Source organism: Coloeus monedula (genome assembly GCF_965178545.1).
Source record: "Coloeus monedula genome assembly, chromosome: Z".
NCBI classification, from domain to species: domain Eukaryota; kingdom Metazoa; phylum Chordata; class Aves; order Passeriformes; family Corvidae; genus Coloeus; species Coloeus monedula.
This window is the reverse complement of record NC_138822.1, coordinates 54,127,710-54,142,681: the sequence shown is the minus strand read 5'-3', so window position 1 is coordinate 54,142,681 and position 14,972 is coordinate 54,127,710. Positions and strand designations below refer to the sequence as shown.

The following is a 14,972-nucleotide window of genomic DNA, read 5'->3' as shown; positions in this document are numbered from 1 at the left end:
CAGACAGCTTCTAAAGACCTCCAAGAAGTGAAATTCCACCACCTCTCTGGGCAGCCTCTGCCAGTGCTTTGATACCTGTACAATATAGAAGTGTTTCCTAATGTTCAGATGGAGCTTCCTGTGTTTTAGTCTGTGCTCAGTGTTTCCTGTCATAACACAAATGAAAAGAGCCTGACTTTGTCTTCTTTGCACTCTCGCTTCCGGTACTTACATACATTGATAAGATTCCCCTGAGCCTTCTTGTTTCCAGGTTGAACAGTCCCAGCTGTCAGCCTTTCTCACAAGAGAAATGCTGTAATTGCTTTATAATCTTTGTGGCTCTTTGTTGAACTCTGGTGTGCTTATGTCTCTTGTGTACTGGGGAGCTCAGAACCAAACCCAGCACTCCTGGAGTCAGGACATTTTCTGTGTCTGAGATCTATTTTAGATACTTAGACCTTGTGACACAGCAAAAGAAATATGCAGGTTTATTTGGGAAAATCAATGCCCTTGTCTGTGTTTCTAAACATTTGTTTTCTTCAAAGGTCAGCATCTGTCACTTGGTTTTGTGACTTCATGTGACAATTTTGTGCTACCTCTGGCCTTAGCTGTGCATGTTCAATCCTGTTTACTGGCTTTAACTTCCCACTTCTGCTGCTTATCTCCATAGCACTAGTCAGTGGAATCTGGAAAAAAACCTGGACACTTCCTATCCTTCAAACATAATCCCAGCTGCACGTGCATGAAGACCTCATGCAGTATTGAGAGAGAAGCTGCGGACTTGCTGAATACATCCTGGTATAGAACTTGCTTTGTTTAGCTTCTGATCAGGTGGCAGCCAGCAGCCAGGCAGTCTGAAATTACAGTAAGCATTTGTAAAGAGGAAGGGGGATGGAGAGGTCATGGGTTTACTGGAAATCAGGGAGCCTGAAAACAACAGTGCTGTGCATTCATCCTCAGCCTGTGGAACATGGGTAAGTTTTAAGCAGCCATAAAACAACATGGTGTGGCTTATCTGTTTCTTGCTGATTTTTTTTTTTTCTGAGCAGCCAGTTAAGAGGGTAACATACAGATTACTGACTTGTATTTCAGTACAACATGAAATATAGTTCAGGACAACATGGTTGTCTATAGCCTTTGCCAAGAGGATTCCTCCAGTAGTACTTGTCATGCAGGCAAGCTTGTTCCTCTGCAGAACCTTGTGCTGTGGCACTAGTTCTAATCCAAACAAAATTATCTGGAATGATGCAAGGGGTGTACAGCCCAGGTGTTTTATACTTACTAATGCAGGACATGGTGATCAGATTTCACTGAATGCGAGTATAAATCCTGTCTGCACCTTACTCTCTGTTGTGTTTTTGTAATACAAAATTGCCATTGCCTCCATTGGTAATACATGCAAGTTTTTGACAAACTTTGTTACAATTAAGTGGAAGAGGGACAGTACCTCAAGACCATCAGAAAACGAATGAACTTGTTATTTCCAAGTGTTTGGATGGCAGATCAAAGATTCAAAATACTTAATAATTAAACTTGCTGGTCAGGAAACCAAAAAGAAATTCTAAACCTTGATTCTGTATGGATTAGCTATGTGGTGTGCAAAGCATCAGCAATGATGTTTAAAAAGATAGCTATCGAAACTCAACTGGTCTCCTCATGATCCCAAGTCCTGGCTCTTTGGGTTTCTATGGTAATGCAGAACTGTTGTGGACAAAGCATTCTTTTTCCACCAGCTGCAAGAAACATTGTGGTATAGGAACTTGTAGGGCATTATACTGGTTACATGAATGAAAAGTTACAGAACTAAGAACTTCAATTTTAGTTTGCTTCCCAACCTTTTGGCACTCTACTGCTGCGACTTGCTTATGTAATGCTGATTATAAACATCCAAGTTCATGAGGGGACTTGTCCTGCCCAAGCTGTTGATGTCATGCAGTTCTGCTTGGAGGGCTGGACGGTTGCATTGCCGGTAAGGCTTCCGCAGTTAGGACACCACATGCACTTACCACGGACACTGCAAAACCAACCAGTATGCAAGAGGCAATACAAGCAGGTGCTGCCAATGCAGGTAATGAGAATGCCCTGCTGATTTAGGCTCTGAAGTACTGATAACAGCTGTGGAAAGGGGTTTCATTCCTACACGTTTTTCCCAGTATTGGATATAAAGGTTGGTTTGTCCTCACTGGAGTCCATGATCTTCGTATTATGGACTGCTCTAAAGGACACTGGGCCAGCATCAAGTAAGCACATTACTGCAGATACTCTGTGAACATCTGGTATTTGCTCCTTCTGGGGCTGGATACAACTGGGTGCTAATGTCCATAAAATCTCTGGTCCACATTTAAGTACCTGAAGTTCAAAGGACACTTCTGAACAGGGAAAGAAGGAGAGACAAACAAAATGACTATTACGCTATTAAATATGATTTTTTATTTTTTCTGATTTTATAAACCACTTGTACATATGCAGCAGCTTCTTGGCCAGTTGACAGAAAAAAGCATTTTCAAAAGCATTTAAAGAATCGTTTTATTAACATGACTAGACGTTAAAGGTGTGAAACTTTTCAAATGTGTTTTAGTCTGTCATGTTTTTTTCTGTGCCTGCACCTTCCCTTCAGCTGCTAGGGAAAAACATTTGGAATCTGAGATACCAAAAATACAGAGCTTCAGAGGGTCTGGAAAGCAAAAGCCTGGTCCCACTTTTAGCCAGGCATGCCAGCCAGGCATTCGTTGTGATGCTAGAGGATGGAAAGATCAAATGACAGGCCTCCTCACTGTTGGAACCTTAATGCTCCTGATCTGAGCTTCTATCACTGTAGAGAAATGCCAGTTTCTCCTTGACCTGCTTGCTCATAGAGCTAATGCTCTGGTATTGAAGGTTAATGGCAATCATCCAGTAAACCAAGACATGTAGGAAAAGGAACTAAAACTCCTAGATTACATAAAGCCTAGTACAACTTGGCAAACAATTAAGAACCAGTATTTGCCAAGTCTGAGAAACTATGGTATAGAGGCTGCATGATTTTTCCCGGAGACAGCAGGAAGGAGATTTGGTGGTGGTTCTGAAATCTGCTCTGAAGATGTGAGTTATCAGTTAGCATTCCTTGTGGAAGAGAGGGTGAAGTAAAGGACAATCTGTATAGATTATATATGGATTTTACAGAATTACTGAGTGTACTAAGAGCTATTCAGAAGTTCATTGTATAGCAGAGGGCAGTGATTGCAGAAGATTGTTTCATTTTGATTGGAGCAGAGTGGAAATAGCCCTTTTATTCCCCTGTACTAACGCATTACTGGACTTCTGAGAGTATCAGTGGTTGAGTTAAATGTCAAAATAGGTCACTAAATTCAGGACAGGATAGTCTTGTGACTGTTCCTCCAGAGCTATCTTTCTGGATTAGCTGATAGATGGGTTGGTTTTTCAATTTTTCCAGCATCTTGAAAGTACACTAAAAAAAGCAGCTGGATAAAGACAGGACTACATATCAAGGACTCACTTAAGAAATACAAACCACAGCTTCCCTAGGCAAGCCTTCACCGGTATTTGACATACCTTCCCCTCCTAGGCCTTGGAATGCCCTGAAGGTGAGGATAAGGGTCAGATGAAAAGCTGATGGTGAAAGCAGGACAAGAACAGTGCACATGCAGCCACCCGAATGGCTGAGGGGGTGCACCGTGTCCCCCTGCAGTGAAAGGTAGATTCTTTATGATCAGATGTGCCACATGGCTGAATTTCAGCTAACTGGCTACCAAAGAATAAGCAGTTCCCCCTCCCCTAGAGTAGTAGATTAAGTCCCTTGAGAAATCCACCAAGACTAAAATGCAAACATGTTACTATTGGCCATGGCCAGAAGACAAAGATGCTCACTGCTGTACTTACCAGCTTGTTTGGACTTCTCTGCAGGTTGTAAGCTCACTAGACTGTAGATTTTTTCCTTCATATGCAAAAGCTTCTAAAATGGGACTCTGCCCTTTAGAGATAATATAATAAATAAACTTGGTTGCCTATACCAAGTCCTTCATGAAAAGGAATTTCTAGGTGTAGCCTTTTTTTATTGTAGAGGCCCTTGTTTCCACCCACTGGAATTACTACCTGCTGGAATTACTCCTGGTGATTACATCATATTTACTTTGTGGGTGGAATCCTGGAACTGAAAAGCTGGTAAATGTCTCATTTCACAGAAGTGGGAAATGAGATATGGATCCCCAAGTGCTAGTTATAATTTTATACACCATACACATTATCCCCATTCATTAAGAGATGCTCATAAATAATTCAGCTACACTCAAAAAGTAAGGTATAGGCTTACCAACAGAGGTGCTTAAAAAACCAGAATTGCACATTACTTCCAATGAAGTCAGCTGAAATTTAGGAAAAATACAAAAAGATAATACCTCAATTAGGAAATGCTGAAGTAGTCACTAATTACTCAGAACACTACTCTGATTCCTTAGCTGCTCTCATCAAAGAAAAAGCTGGGGCAAAGTAATCCCTCCACCCATTAGGAATTTGAATAGTTCAATCCTCTAACTCTTCTATAATTCTTCTAGTATATTCTACGTGTGGTATAATCCAGTACCAGGCTAGCAGCTCCAAGGAGAGCAGGATCTGCTAGATTTGAGACCACCACATCCACAGTTTTAACAGAGGACAGAGCCTGTCGATTTATCACATCTTTGACAGCATTAACATAGTGGTTAGCTAGAACTCCAGAAAGGATCACAAGAGAGGGGTTCACGGTGTGTAGAATGTTCACAACGCCAAGGCCTAATGCAGTCCCAGCTGAAAAGGTGAAGTAAAAAGAAATTGAGTAGAATACCCAAAGCAGTTCTGGCATCAGTAATTGAAACAGTTCTGTTAGCAGCAAATAACACTGGAAAGTCAGTGAAGTATTTTGTTCCAGAGTTTTGACTTTATGTTTTCAGGTAATATGTGTCTGTTATTAACTTTTCTTTCAAAAGTTTAAAAAAAAAAAAAAAAAGGCTTTTTTTTTTTCACAATAATGCATTATTCAATGTTATGGAAGTGAAAAGACAAAACAACGTGTGAATCATGCTTGTAAGCAAAGAGAAAATAGGAAAGCATCACTCTACCATATTAATGTTAACAACTACGTATAAGGGAGGACTGTGCTTAAGCTAGTAAACAAGTAAAATATCCTGTGTAAAGTAACACATAAATTGCCTTTGCTACCTCAGACTAGCCATTCACTTGCATCCCCACATATGGGAATGTTGAGAATTTACTTCTTTTTTATAAATTCATCTTTGCAGAACCTTTTAATCTTCTTTTTCTTACTGGAACAGACACTTTTAACACTTCTGATATTTTCTCCAACACTTATATTTAAAAATCTCATTACCATCAGTAATTTCTATATTGAGAGGTTCTCAACATGTTCAGGATGTTTGTAGTGTTACAGTGCACTACCATTTCTGTATCCCAAAAATATAATCATGGATGTGTTCCACACTCTGGGCTATGTTCTTACCTGTTCTGAGAATGCTCTCTGCTTTTGTATTGCCAAGTTTAGCTGCCTGAATAAGATGTGCAGCACTAACAATCTCCTCCTCCTTCATTGACATTCCTTCTACTAAAAGCAGATCATCTGAAAAGGAAAGCCAAGAGTAAAACATGGTAATGTGGCAAGTCAGGGGTGAAAAAAAAAAGCAATTAAAATCTTTTCATCTCTTTTACTTGTATGCTGTGTATGCTGAATCCTGAACAATATGTACAACCCTGAGTTTAGCTGAAGTAATTATATCCATATTATTCAGGAAACTAGTTGCAGAAGCAGGGAATCAAACAATTAGGGTGTGGTAATTCACTAGTCTTGTCGGACCCAAAAATAAATAAAATATAAATACTCTCAAACATTTAAGACTGAGAAGCTTTTGCTGAAAGACAATCACTGTGAAACCAAACGTCACAGGGTGCCTATCAGATCACTTCACATCATACTGAAAAAGAAGAGACAAGCTCTACTGTGTGCTTCTGGTAATTCTGAGACCTGTGGTTCCAAATGTTCCTTGCCACTGAAAAAGATCTGTACTATGCAGGCTGCCTGTATACCCATTCTTGTTTCCTCCTAGAAAAAGAAGGCAGATCTATTTTTTTCTTAATACCTTCTTTGAAAATTTCTTCTATATTGCAAAGTAACTGTGTTTTGAAAACCAGAGTAAATAGATACCATCATGCAGCTTCTTAGCTTCTCTCTGTAATGCTATTCCTGAGGCATATGCTTCTATACATCCTTGGCTGCCACACAGGCACTCTGGTCCATCTAAGGATACGACAATGTGTCCAAGCTCAGCAGCACAGAAAGAACTGCCATGGATCAATTCATGTTGATGAACGATTCCACCTCCAATTCCTGCAAAGACATTAAGACTTCTATGGTTTGAAAAAAAAAACAGACACCCCCTGCTCCCCAACAGTTTTTAAAGGCCCCGGTTATGTGAGACACTGACATTTGTTTATTCACAAGATAAAATAATTTGCATCAGTGATGATCTACACTAGAAACCAAGAATTACTAGTTGTTGAAGAACTCTTCTCTATTTGGCACACCTAATATGCAAGCTCATAGCTCCCTCCTATTCATGTATGGCTCAAAATGGTATACAATGCTTCTATTTTTTAAAAGCCTATGGATGGTACTGAACTATGACAGATCTTTTAAGCTTGTGAGTCATGCTCTTTATGCAAAAAACTATCCAAGTAGCCTTAAAATTTTGCACTTCAGAGAAATTCTAATGCTGTATTTAGACAGTTAAACCTGTGTGTTAAAGGGCCAGGACACTTAAATGTGCAAGCCTCTGCTGCCCCTTCCCAAACTGGGTGTAAATTCATCAGCTAGTTATTACTGCCACCATCTAAAGGACTGTATGCTTTACAAATGAGAAAAGTTACCCCACATTTGCATTTCAGATTTAATAAACATACTTTCTTATATTCAGTTGTTTATCTTCTAGATACATATTCTGATCTGACTTGTATTTCTAAAGTTTAAAGAGAATTTAGATATAAAGCTAAAAAAAAGCAAAATTATTCCAACTAAGGTTGCTCATATTTTCCTTTCTTGCTGGCGTAGCTGTACCAGCAGAACTTCTTTCATCAAGAAGTTTAAACTATGGAAGTGGTTTTATTTGCCTGAATATTAAAAAGCACCCTAAACCAAACATATAGTGTAGCAAAAGTATTTTTGGTTTTCCAGGCATAGTGGTAATGTTTATGCCTATAAGAATAGCTGAGCCTCTAAGTGATGGTGCTGGATTTTGGGTTTCATTGAACTACAACATACTCACCTGTACCAGTAATCAGTGTTACAAAATTTTCTATTCCTTTTCCATGACCAAATTTCCTCTCTGCTAGAGCAGCACAGTTTCCATCATTGTCGACCCAGACTGGCAGGTGCAAAGCATCAGATATAGGGGTTCTGAGATCCACAGAGCTCCACTCCTGAATGAGTTTTGTAGAGTGAAGCACAATTCCTTCTCGAGGGTTTACCCGTCCACCTGTGGAAATACCTAAGTCCCAGAAATACAGGAGAGAAAAATGAAAACTAAATCTGTGTAACAGACTTAAAGTAAAAATCCATTTTTCTTTTTCTAATGACAAGATTTCTTCCCGCCCCCCCAATACTAGGCTTTGAAGAAGAGCATGAAAGTAAAAATTATCTTAAGTATTTCTTAAGTATTACTGGCAGTGCAACTTTTGACATGTAGAGAACACAGAATCATGGAATAGTTTGGGTTTAAAGGGACCTCTGGAGATCATCTAGTCCAATCCCTCTGCCAAAGCAGGTTCACCTACAGCAAGTGGCACAGGATTCTGTCCATGTGGGCTTTGAGTATCTCCAGAGAAGGCGACTCCACAACCTCTCCAGGCAGTGTGTTTCAGTGCTCAGTCACCCTCAAAGTAAAGAAGATAATTCATAGCATGCCATGGCTCTAATCACAATGTGCCGAGTATCTTAAGACTAACCAGATGGTTAGTAACCAGAGTTAATGTTCCTACTTCAGGCAAGATTGCAGCAAATTACTTAATAGTTGTGTTTCTTGTTAGTGATGTGCAAAAGACGTAACAGCAAAAATACCTGATTCAAACCCTGGAATACTATTAGTGTCTGGAAGCCTGCTGCAACTCTCAGGATTTAGAATGACTAAAAAGAATCACTAGACCTAGAGTAGTGATTTTTACTTAAAAACACACTGTTTTTGTGAAAGATCAAAACTGTGTTCAGAGATTTGTCTATTGAACAGAGTAGGCCAGTAGCAGGCTCTATTAGCCAAACAGTTTGCTTAGCTGGAGAGGCTTCCAGAGTTGGTGGAGTCTCTCAGGACCACTGAAGAGTAGGTCACGATTATGGAGGTATTTAGCTCTAGACAATAAAATGTGAACATTTTATTGTACAGAGCTTATGTAGTTGAGTCACATATAAAGATGGTTCCAGGGTTAACGTTGTAATGGAAAGCAGCCATAAAAGCTCTAAGACAAGCAGCTGAATTGAACATTAAATCTGTAAGATCTGATTTGAAGCACTAACATTTCTCTGTATGGCTTTGAGTCCTTAGTGTTGTTTTTAAAGTATACAGCATGTTCAAGTTAGTTTTTCTTTGTACTGTGCAATTCAGAAAAGTTTTAATCTGGAACAAACTACTTTTCTTTCGGAACATTTCTCAGCTAAAATGAAGATTCTATGTCCTTCTTAAAAATCCAGGGTACATTAATCAACATCTTAATAACTAACTAATACTTAAGGGCAAATCTCCCAGTCACTATTTAACTGAAGAAGTCCTGTCTGTTATAAACACACAATTTAACACAGAATGGTACTGCAAGTGGACTGCAAGTCAGGAAAAAGGCTGCTTTTGTTTCTGTTAGCTACAAATTTAGTCCTAACATTCCAGCCTTTTTAGTCTGCCCTGGTGTATCTGAGAATTCTGCTGCACAGTTGATCATAGCCCTAAAAAAAAGGCTTACAGGCAGCAGAGAGCTTCAAAATCCAGAGAACTACATAAACACATTTTATATATTGTTTACTATAACTTAACAGGTTGTTTTAATGGTTGTTACAAACTTCAGTCTTTATGGTCAGCTTCTCATTTTCAGCCATTTTAAAAAGTTTGTTTGTTCAGAATGTGTAAGAACTTAAAGTACATGAGATCCATTTTTGAAAGGTGTTTTAAATTAATGAGTAGTGATTTGATTTCATGTTGAAAAACACAGATGTAAAAACAAAGTTAGTATTTGTTAACTTACCTACTCCCAAAATTCTGCAGTTTACATTTACTGCCTCTGATGCAGCCTCTACACACATCTTTAGAATTAATGCTAGTCTGTCTTCATAGGTTTTAGGGTTGAGCTGAGTGTACTTCTTAACTATTTCACCCTAGAAATGAAAAACAAAACATGCCCCAGAGAAATGAATGTTACCGTGAAATTTCTCTTCCATTTAAATTACACGTCAATTTGAAAATAGAGAGCTATAACTTATCTCTTTAAAAAAATACAGGTACTATGCTTTAGATCTTGGGCCTACAGGCAAGGTTTGTGACAACCCTTGGGGGACAAGTTTGCAAGATCAGGCATTACATTCTGCTTCTGTAATCAATCTCCCATCTGAAATTAAATACACATTTTAAGGAACACATGGCTCATATGAGGAAGTATCACCAGAGCTATTGCAACTGTTGTTAGGCATAAACCATGATAGAGCAACGCACTTAAGCTGAACACTAAAGTGTTAAAAAAAAGAAGAGAGTAACAGTTGCTAAAAAGGACAGAAAAACCACAGTGCTTTAAGAATAAAATCTTTCCGGTTTGACTGCATGAAGGGTTTGTGTGGTGTCACAGACAATGCCATTTCACCAAAAAAAGGAGAGTCAGATAGAGAGAAATGCTAGAAATTTCAAGGCAAAATTTACTATACTTTCAGAAATCTCTTTTCTTCTAAGCAATTACACTTCTGAGTCACTTGCAGTATCTCTGGAGTACCATCTACTGTGATACATAGTTTGGGTTGGAAGGGACCTCGAAGGAAGGAACACCCTCCACTGAACCAGATTGGTCAGAGCCCCATCTAAGCAGGCCTTGGAACACTTCCAAGGATGCGGCATCCTGAACTCCTCTGGACAACCTGTTCCAGTGCCTCCCCACCCTCACACTAAAGAGTTTCTTCCTAGTATCTAATCTAAACCCACCTTCTTTCAGGTTGAAGCCATTCCCCCTTGTCTTGTCACTACATGCCCTTGTAAATTCTTTTTACAGAATTTTTTTATGGGGTGGGGAGGGCCTGTGAGGATTATTTTCAGCCATAGGACTCATGCAGTGGTAATGAAAATACTCATGATGCATGCTTGGGATCTATGGGTACTGAGGAATTGATCTTAATTCAGTGTTTATACTGCAGGATTAAGCCAGGACACTGCAGAAGGTATCCTGCCTAACAGTGTTACTCTCCCTGTTACATCCCCTGTACAAGGTATCTAAGTGAACTGCACTCAATTAACGCAACTGAGCGAAGAGGACTAACAAAGACAGTCCATAAGCAACAAGGCCGAGTCATTGTTGCCAAAGAACTTGGAGAATTCCAAACTGACAATGATTTTGAGCATTAGGTCAGCATCTCAGCATCACATGAGCAGTAAGAGTTTGTGGATTTTGGATGCTTAGTTTCTTCTTTGCTTTTAGTTTGGAGGGGAGATCAGAGAAGTTGTTTTGGAAGAAGATGCTGCAGCAAACATTATCAGAAGACGTAACAGCTTCCAAAAGGAGTTTTTGAAAATTCACTTTTTTGTGAAGTCAAATCTCATGCCACTGGCTTTTAAATGCTTACATCTGTTGTGTAAATTTTGGTATGAAAGTCTGATTGTTTTCACTCTGATTTACTAGCATTTCAACTTTCATAAATGCCACCTTGAGCTCTGTAGAGTGGGCAGAATTTTTTTAAATTAATTTTTTCCAGGCTGTGTTGACACATAGGAAAAAATGTGATGTCAATTTTTCTTCTAAAAATACTACACTTTTAAAAGCTGTCTTTAAGACCTTGAAGATCTGTCAGACATCTCCTTTTAAATGAATGTGAAAATTCTGGACTGTATCAGGTCACTTTACATAACCCTTCATGCTTCTGCACTGCTTTCTTACTTTGCTTTCTGGGTAACTATTATTGAACTGATCTGCAAATATGCAGTATAATGGTAGGAGTAATTGTCCAATACTGTTGCGAATAAAAGCCAAAGACTTCTCATCATGAGTTTTGTTCACATCTTTGAAATGCAGAATTCAGTAAATTGATTTGCTAGATGCTGGTTGTTGCTTATAATGGTCCTGTGTGTTTATTGCATGGCAGTGTAAGGCAGTGGGGAAGTAATAAGTCTACTCTTGGAGCCTTCCGTGTTTTGTTTGACATGTAAGATTTTGCAGGTTGAACTCAGTCACCTTTTAAGGAGAACCAACACATCTGAAAGTTGTTTTATTCTTCAAAGTCTGTAGTCAACCCACAGAGAAGCAGCAGCTACGACCTTGTGCCACCAGCAAATGGTCATTGCTAGTTTAACATCAGTCTTAGACGTGCAATCCAGTAAGCAAGTTATATCATGACTGTATGAGAGATGCACCAAATAAGGGGAAAAATCTTTATCCCTCAACAAAAGTCAATGAACTGCTTTGTTTTGGAGCTCTTTTACATCACAAGCCCATATCCACAAAGCCCAATGAAGTTTGCAGATTATCTAGAAGCACAACAGAATATTTACCTTCATACTGACAATTGCTACTCGGAGATTTGTTCCACCTAGATCCACAGCCAGAGCACTTTGTGTCTCTAGAATATGGTCAATATCTTGAGAGATATTATCTTTGACAGGAGGAAAACAGAATTTCTTTTGCAATGGTTCTTTGAGGTCAATAGATTTAAGGAACTTCAAAATCCTTGGAACAGCATTACCATCTCCATATATTTTTGAGCTATAATACAAAAAAGAATTAATGTAAAACAGTGTCATTACAATATTATGATCTGGCCACTGTGCCAATACTGCAGCTCACACTATGAAAGTCTGTCATGAGATATGGTACATAGTGACGGTAGTTTAGAGAACACACACAGATCTTTCAAGTCTGGCATTAGCTCCATTTTGGAGTACAAAACTGGAATGTAGAAAACTGGAAACTAATGATGCCAAAACCCCTGTAAAATTAAGTTTAATGAAAGGACCCACACCATAAAGCAGAAATAAAAATATGGACAGTTTATGTATGTGCTTCAAATCCAAATAAGATGTACTTACCACACAGATGCCAAGTACATAATAATAAACTGTATATTCATGTCAGTTTTCAACATGTCTGTTTCTAAAATATCATACATGGCATCAGATAGTTGGTATTAAAGAATTCAGTTTTATTGCTCTATTTAGATTCTTAAGAAATATTGTTTTAATCCTTGTCCTTAGTTGAACAAATATTATCTCTCAAAGTTTTTAAGAACTTACGTGTTAGAGGAATGAGGGTCAATACTCATTAGGGCTGAGGAATAAGGAAAAGCATCTTGCCAGAATTCTGCAGCTTCCCTGGAAGCTTGCACTCCAGACTCTCTACATATCATGAGGTCAAATCAGCTATAAAGTATTGTTGACAGAAGCACAGAACACTTTGAGTTGGAAGTGACCTCCTGAGATATCTCGGCCAACGCCCCTTCCAAGGCAGGGCCACGCTGAGCAGCTGACACAGGAACTCATTCAGGTGGGATTTTAATGTCTCCAGAGAGGGAGACTCCACAATCTGCCTGGGCAGTCTGTGCCTCTGGTCTGCTACCATCAATGTAAAGCTCTTCTTCATGCTGAGGTGGCACTTGTGCTTTGGTTTATGGCTATTACTGCTTGTCCTGTTGCTGGGCACCACTGAGAAGAGTCTGGCACCATCCTCTGGGCACCTGCCTTGGAGATATTTGTATGTATTGAAGAGATTCCCTCTCAAGTCGTGTCTTGTCTTGTCTAGACAGGGCTGGCTTCCACATTCTCTCTCTCCCCTCACAAGACGCTCCAGACCCCAAACCACAGAATCACAGAATGAACCAGTTTGGAAAAGACCTTTGAGATCATTGAGTCAAACCTGTGACCTAACATTACCTTATCAGCTAAACCATGGTGCTGAGTGCCTCATAAAGTCTTTCTTTAAACCCTTCAGGGACAGTGAGTCAACCACCTCCCTGGGCACCCCATTCCAATGCTGAAACACTCTTTCTGTGAAGAATTGTTTTCTAATATCTAGCCTAAACTCCTCCTGGTGCAGCTTGAGACTGTGTCTTCTCATCCTGTCACTGGTCGCCTGGGAGGCCAACCTCCTCCTGGCTACAATCTCCTTTCACAGAGTTGTAGAGAGTGCTAAGGTCACCCCTGAGCCTCCTTTTCCCCAGGCTAAACAACCCCAGCTCCCTCAGCTGCTCTTCATAGGGCTTATGTTCCAGACCCTTCACCAGCCTCGTTGCCCTTCTCTGTGTGCATTCAAGCATCTCAGCATCCTTCCTAAGCTAGGGAGCCCAGAACTGGACACAGCACTCAAGGTGAGGACACAGCACTCACCAGTGCTGAGTACAGGGGAAGAATCACTCCCCTTGTCCTGCTGGCCACACTATTGCTGATACAGGCCAGGATGCCATTGGCCTTCTTGGCCACCTGGGCACACTGCTGGCTCATGTTCAGTCAGCTGCCAACCAGCACCCCAGGTCCCTTTGCCTGGCTGCTGTCCAGCCACTCTGTCCCCAGCCTGTAGCTCTGCAGGGGGTTGTTATGGCTGAAGTCTAGGACCTGGCACTCAGACTTGTGAATCATATCGTTGGATTCAGCCCATCTATCCAGCCCGTCCAGGTCCTTCTGCAGAGCCCTCCTGCCCTCCAACAGATTGACACTCGCTCCAGCTTGGTGTCATCTGCAAATTTACTGATGGAGGACTCAACCCCCTCACCCAGATCATCAATAAAGATATTAAATAGGACAGGGCCCAACACTGATCCCTGGGGACAGCTGGTGACTGGCTGCCAACTGGATACAGTACCATTCACCTCCACTCTCCGGGCCCAGCCACGCAGCCAGTTCTTAACCCAGGGATGGGTGCACCTGTCCAGGCCATGGGCTGCCAGCTTTTCCAGGAGAATGCCATGTGAGATGGTGTCAAAGGCCTTGCTGAAGGTCAGGGAGACAACATCCACAGCCTTTCCCTTGTCCACCAGGTGGGTCACCTGGTCATAAAAGGTGACCATGTTGGTCAAGCCTGACCTGCCCCTCCTAAACCCATGCTGGCTGGGTCTGATCCCCCAGCCACGCTGAAGGCCATGCTGTGTGATGGCACTCAACCTTGCTGGGCACCAAGGTCAGGCTGACAGGCCTGTAGTTTCCGGAGTGCTCCTTATGGCCCTTCTTATAGATGGGCGTCACACTGGCCAGCTTCCAGTCATCTGGGACCTCCCCAGTGAGCCAGGACTGCTGGTAAATGATGGCTTCAGAAGCTCATCTGTCATCTCCATCATAACCCTAGGAAAGATCCCAGCTGGTCCCATACACTTTTGAGCATCTAAGTGGCTCAGCAGGTCTCTAATTGCTTCTTCCTGAATTACAGGGGGTCTACTTTGCTCCCTGACCCCATCCACCAGCTCAGGCAAGTTGTCCTGAGGACTCTTACTGATGAAAATTGAAGCAAAGAAGGTGTTAAGTACTGCTGCCTTTTCCTCATCTTTAGTTACTAAATTCCACCCCCCATCTAATAATGAAGGAGATCTGCTGGAGGTTATCCTTGCCCCTCCTTTTGCCATTATTGTATTTATAAAAATATTTTTTATTATTCTTCACAGAAGTGGCCAGATTAAGTTCGAACTGGGCTTTTGCCTATTTTTTTTTCCTACATAACCTAGCCACATCCTTAAACATTTCCTGAGTTACCTGCCCCTCTTTCCAAAGGTGATACATCCTCTTATTCTCCCTTTGTTCCTT

General features: G+C 40.7%; 1 protein-coding gene across 3 annotated transcripts in view; it reads right to left on the bottom strand.

The window, feature by feature from the left end:
* Positions 1-4,525: 4,525 nt before the first annotated feature.
* GNE (glucosamine (UDP-N-acetyl)-2-epimerase/N-acetylmannosamine kinase) overlaps positions 4,526-14,972 on the bottom strand; it is a gene marked incomplete at both ends in the record, with an annotated part of 33,923 nt that continues 23,476 nt past the window's right edge. For 2 of the 3 annotated variants that reach the window (XM_082302165.1, XM_082302166.1), the window contains 6 exons: positions 4,526-4,761; positions 5,471-5,587; positions 6,170-6,352; positions 7,287-7,508; positions 9,244-9,373; positions 11,742-11,952. In XM_082302165.1, coding sequence (XP_082158291.1) covers positions 4,526-4,761; positions 5,471-5,587; positions 6,170-6,352; positions 7,287-7,508; positions 9,244-9,373; positions 11,742-11,952 — 1,099 coding nt within the window. The remainder of the gene's footprint in view (positions 4,762-5,470; positions 5,588-6,169; positions 6,353-7,286; positions 7,509-9,243; positions 9,374-11,741; positions 11,953-14,972) is intronic. The other variant, XM_082302167.1, reaches the window with a different exon arrangement.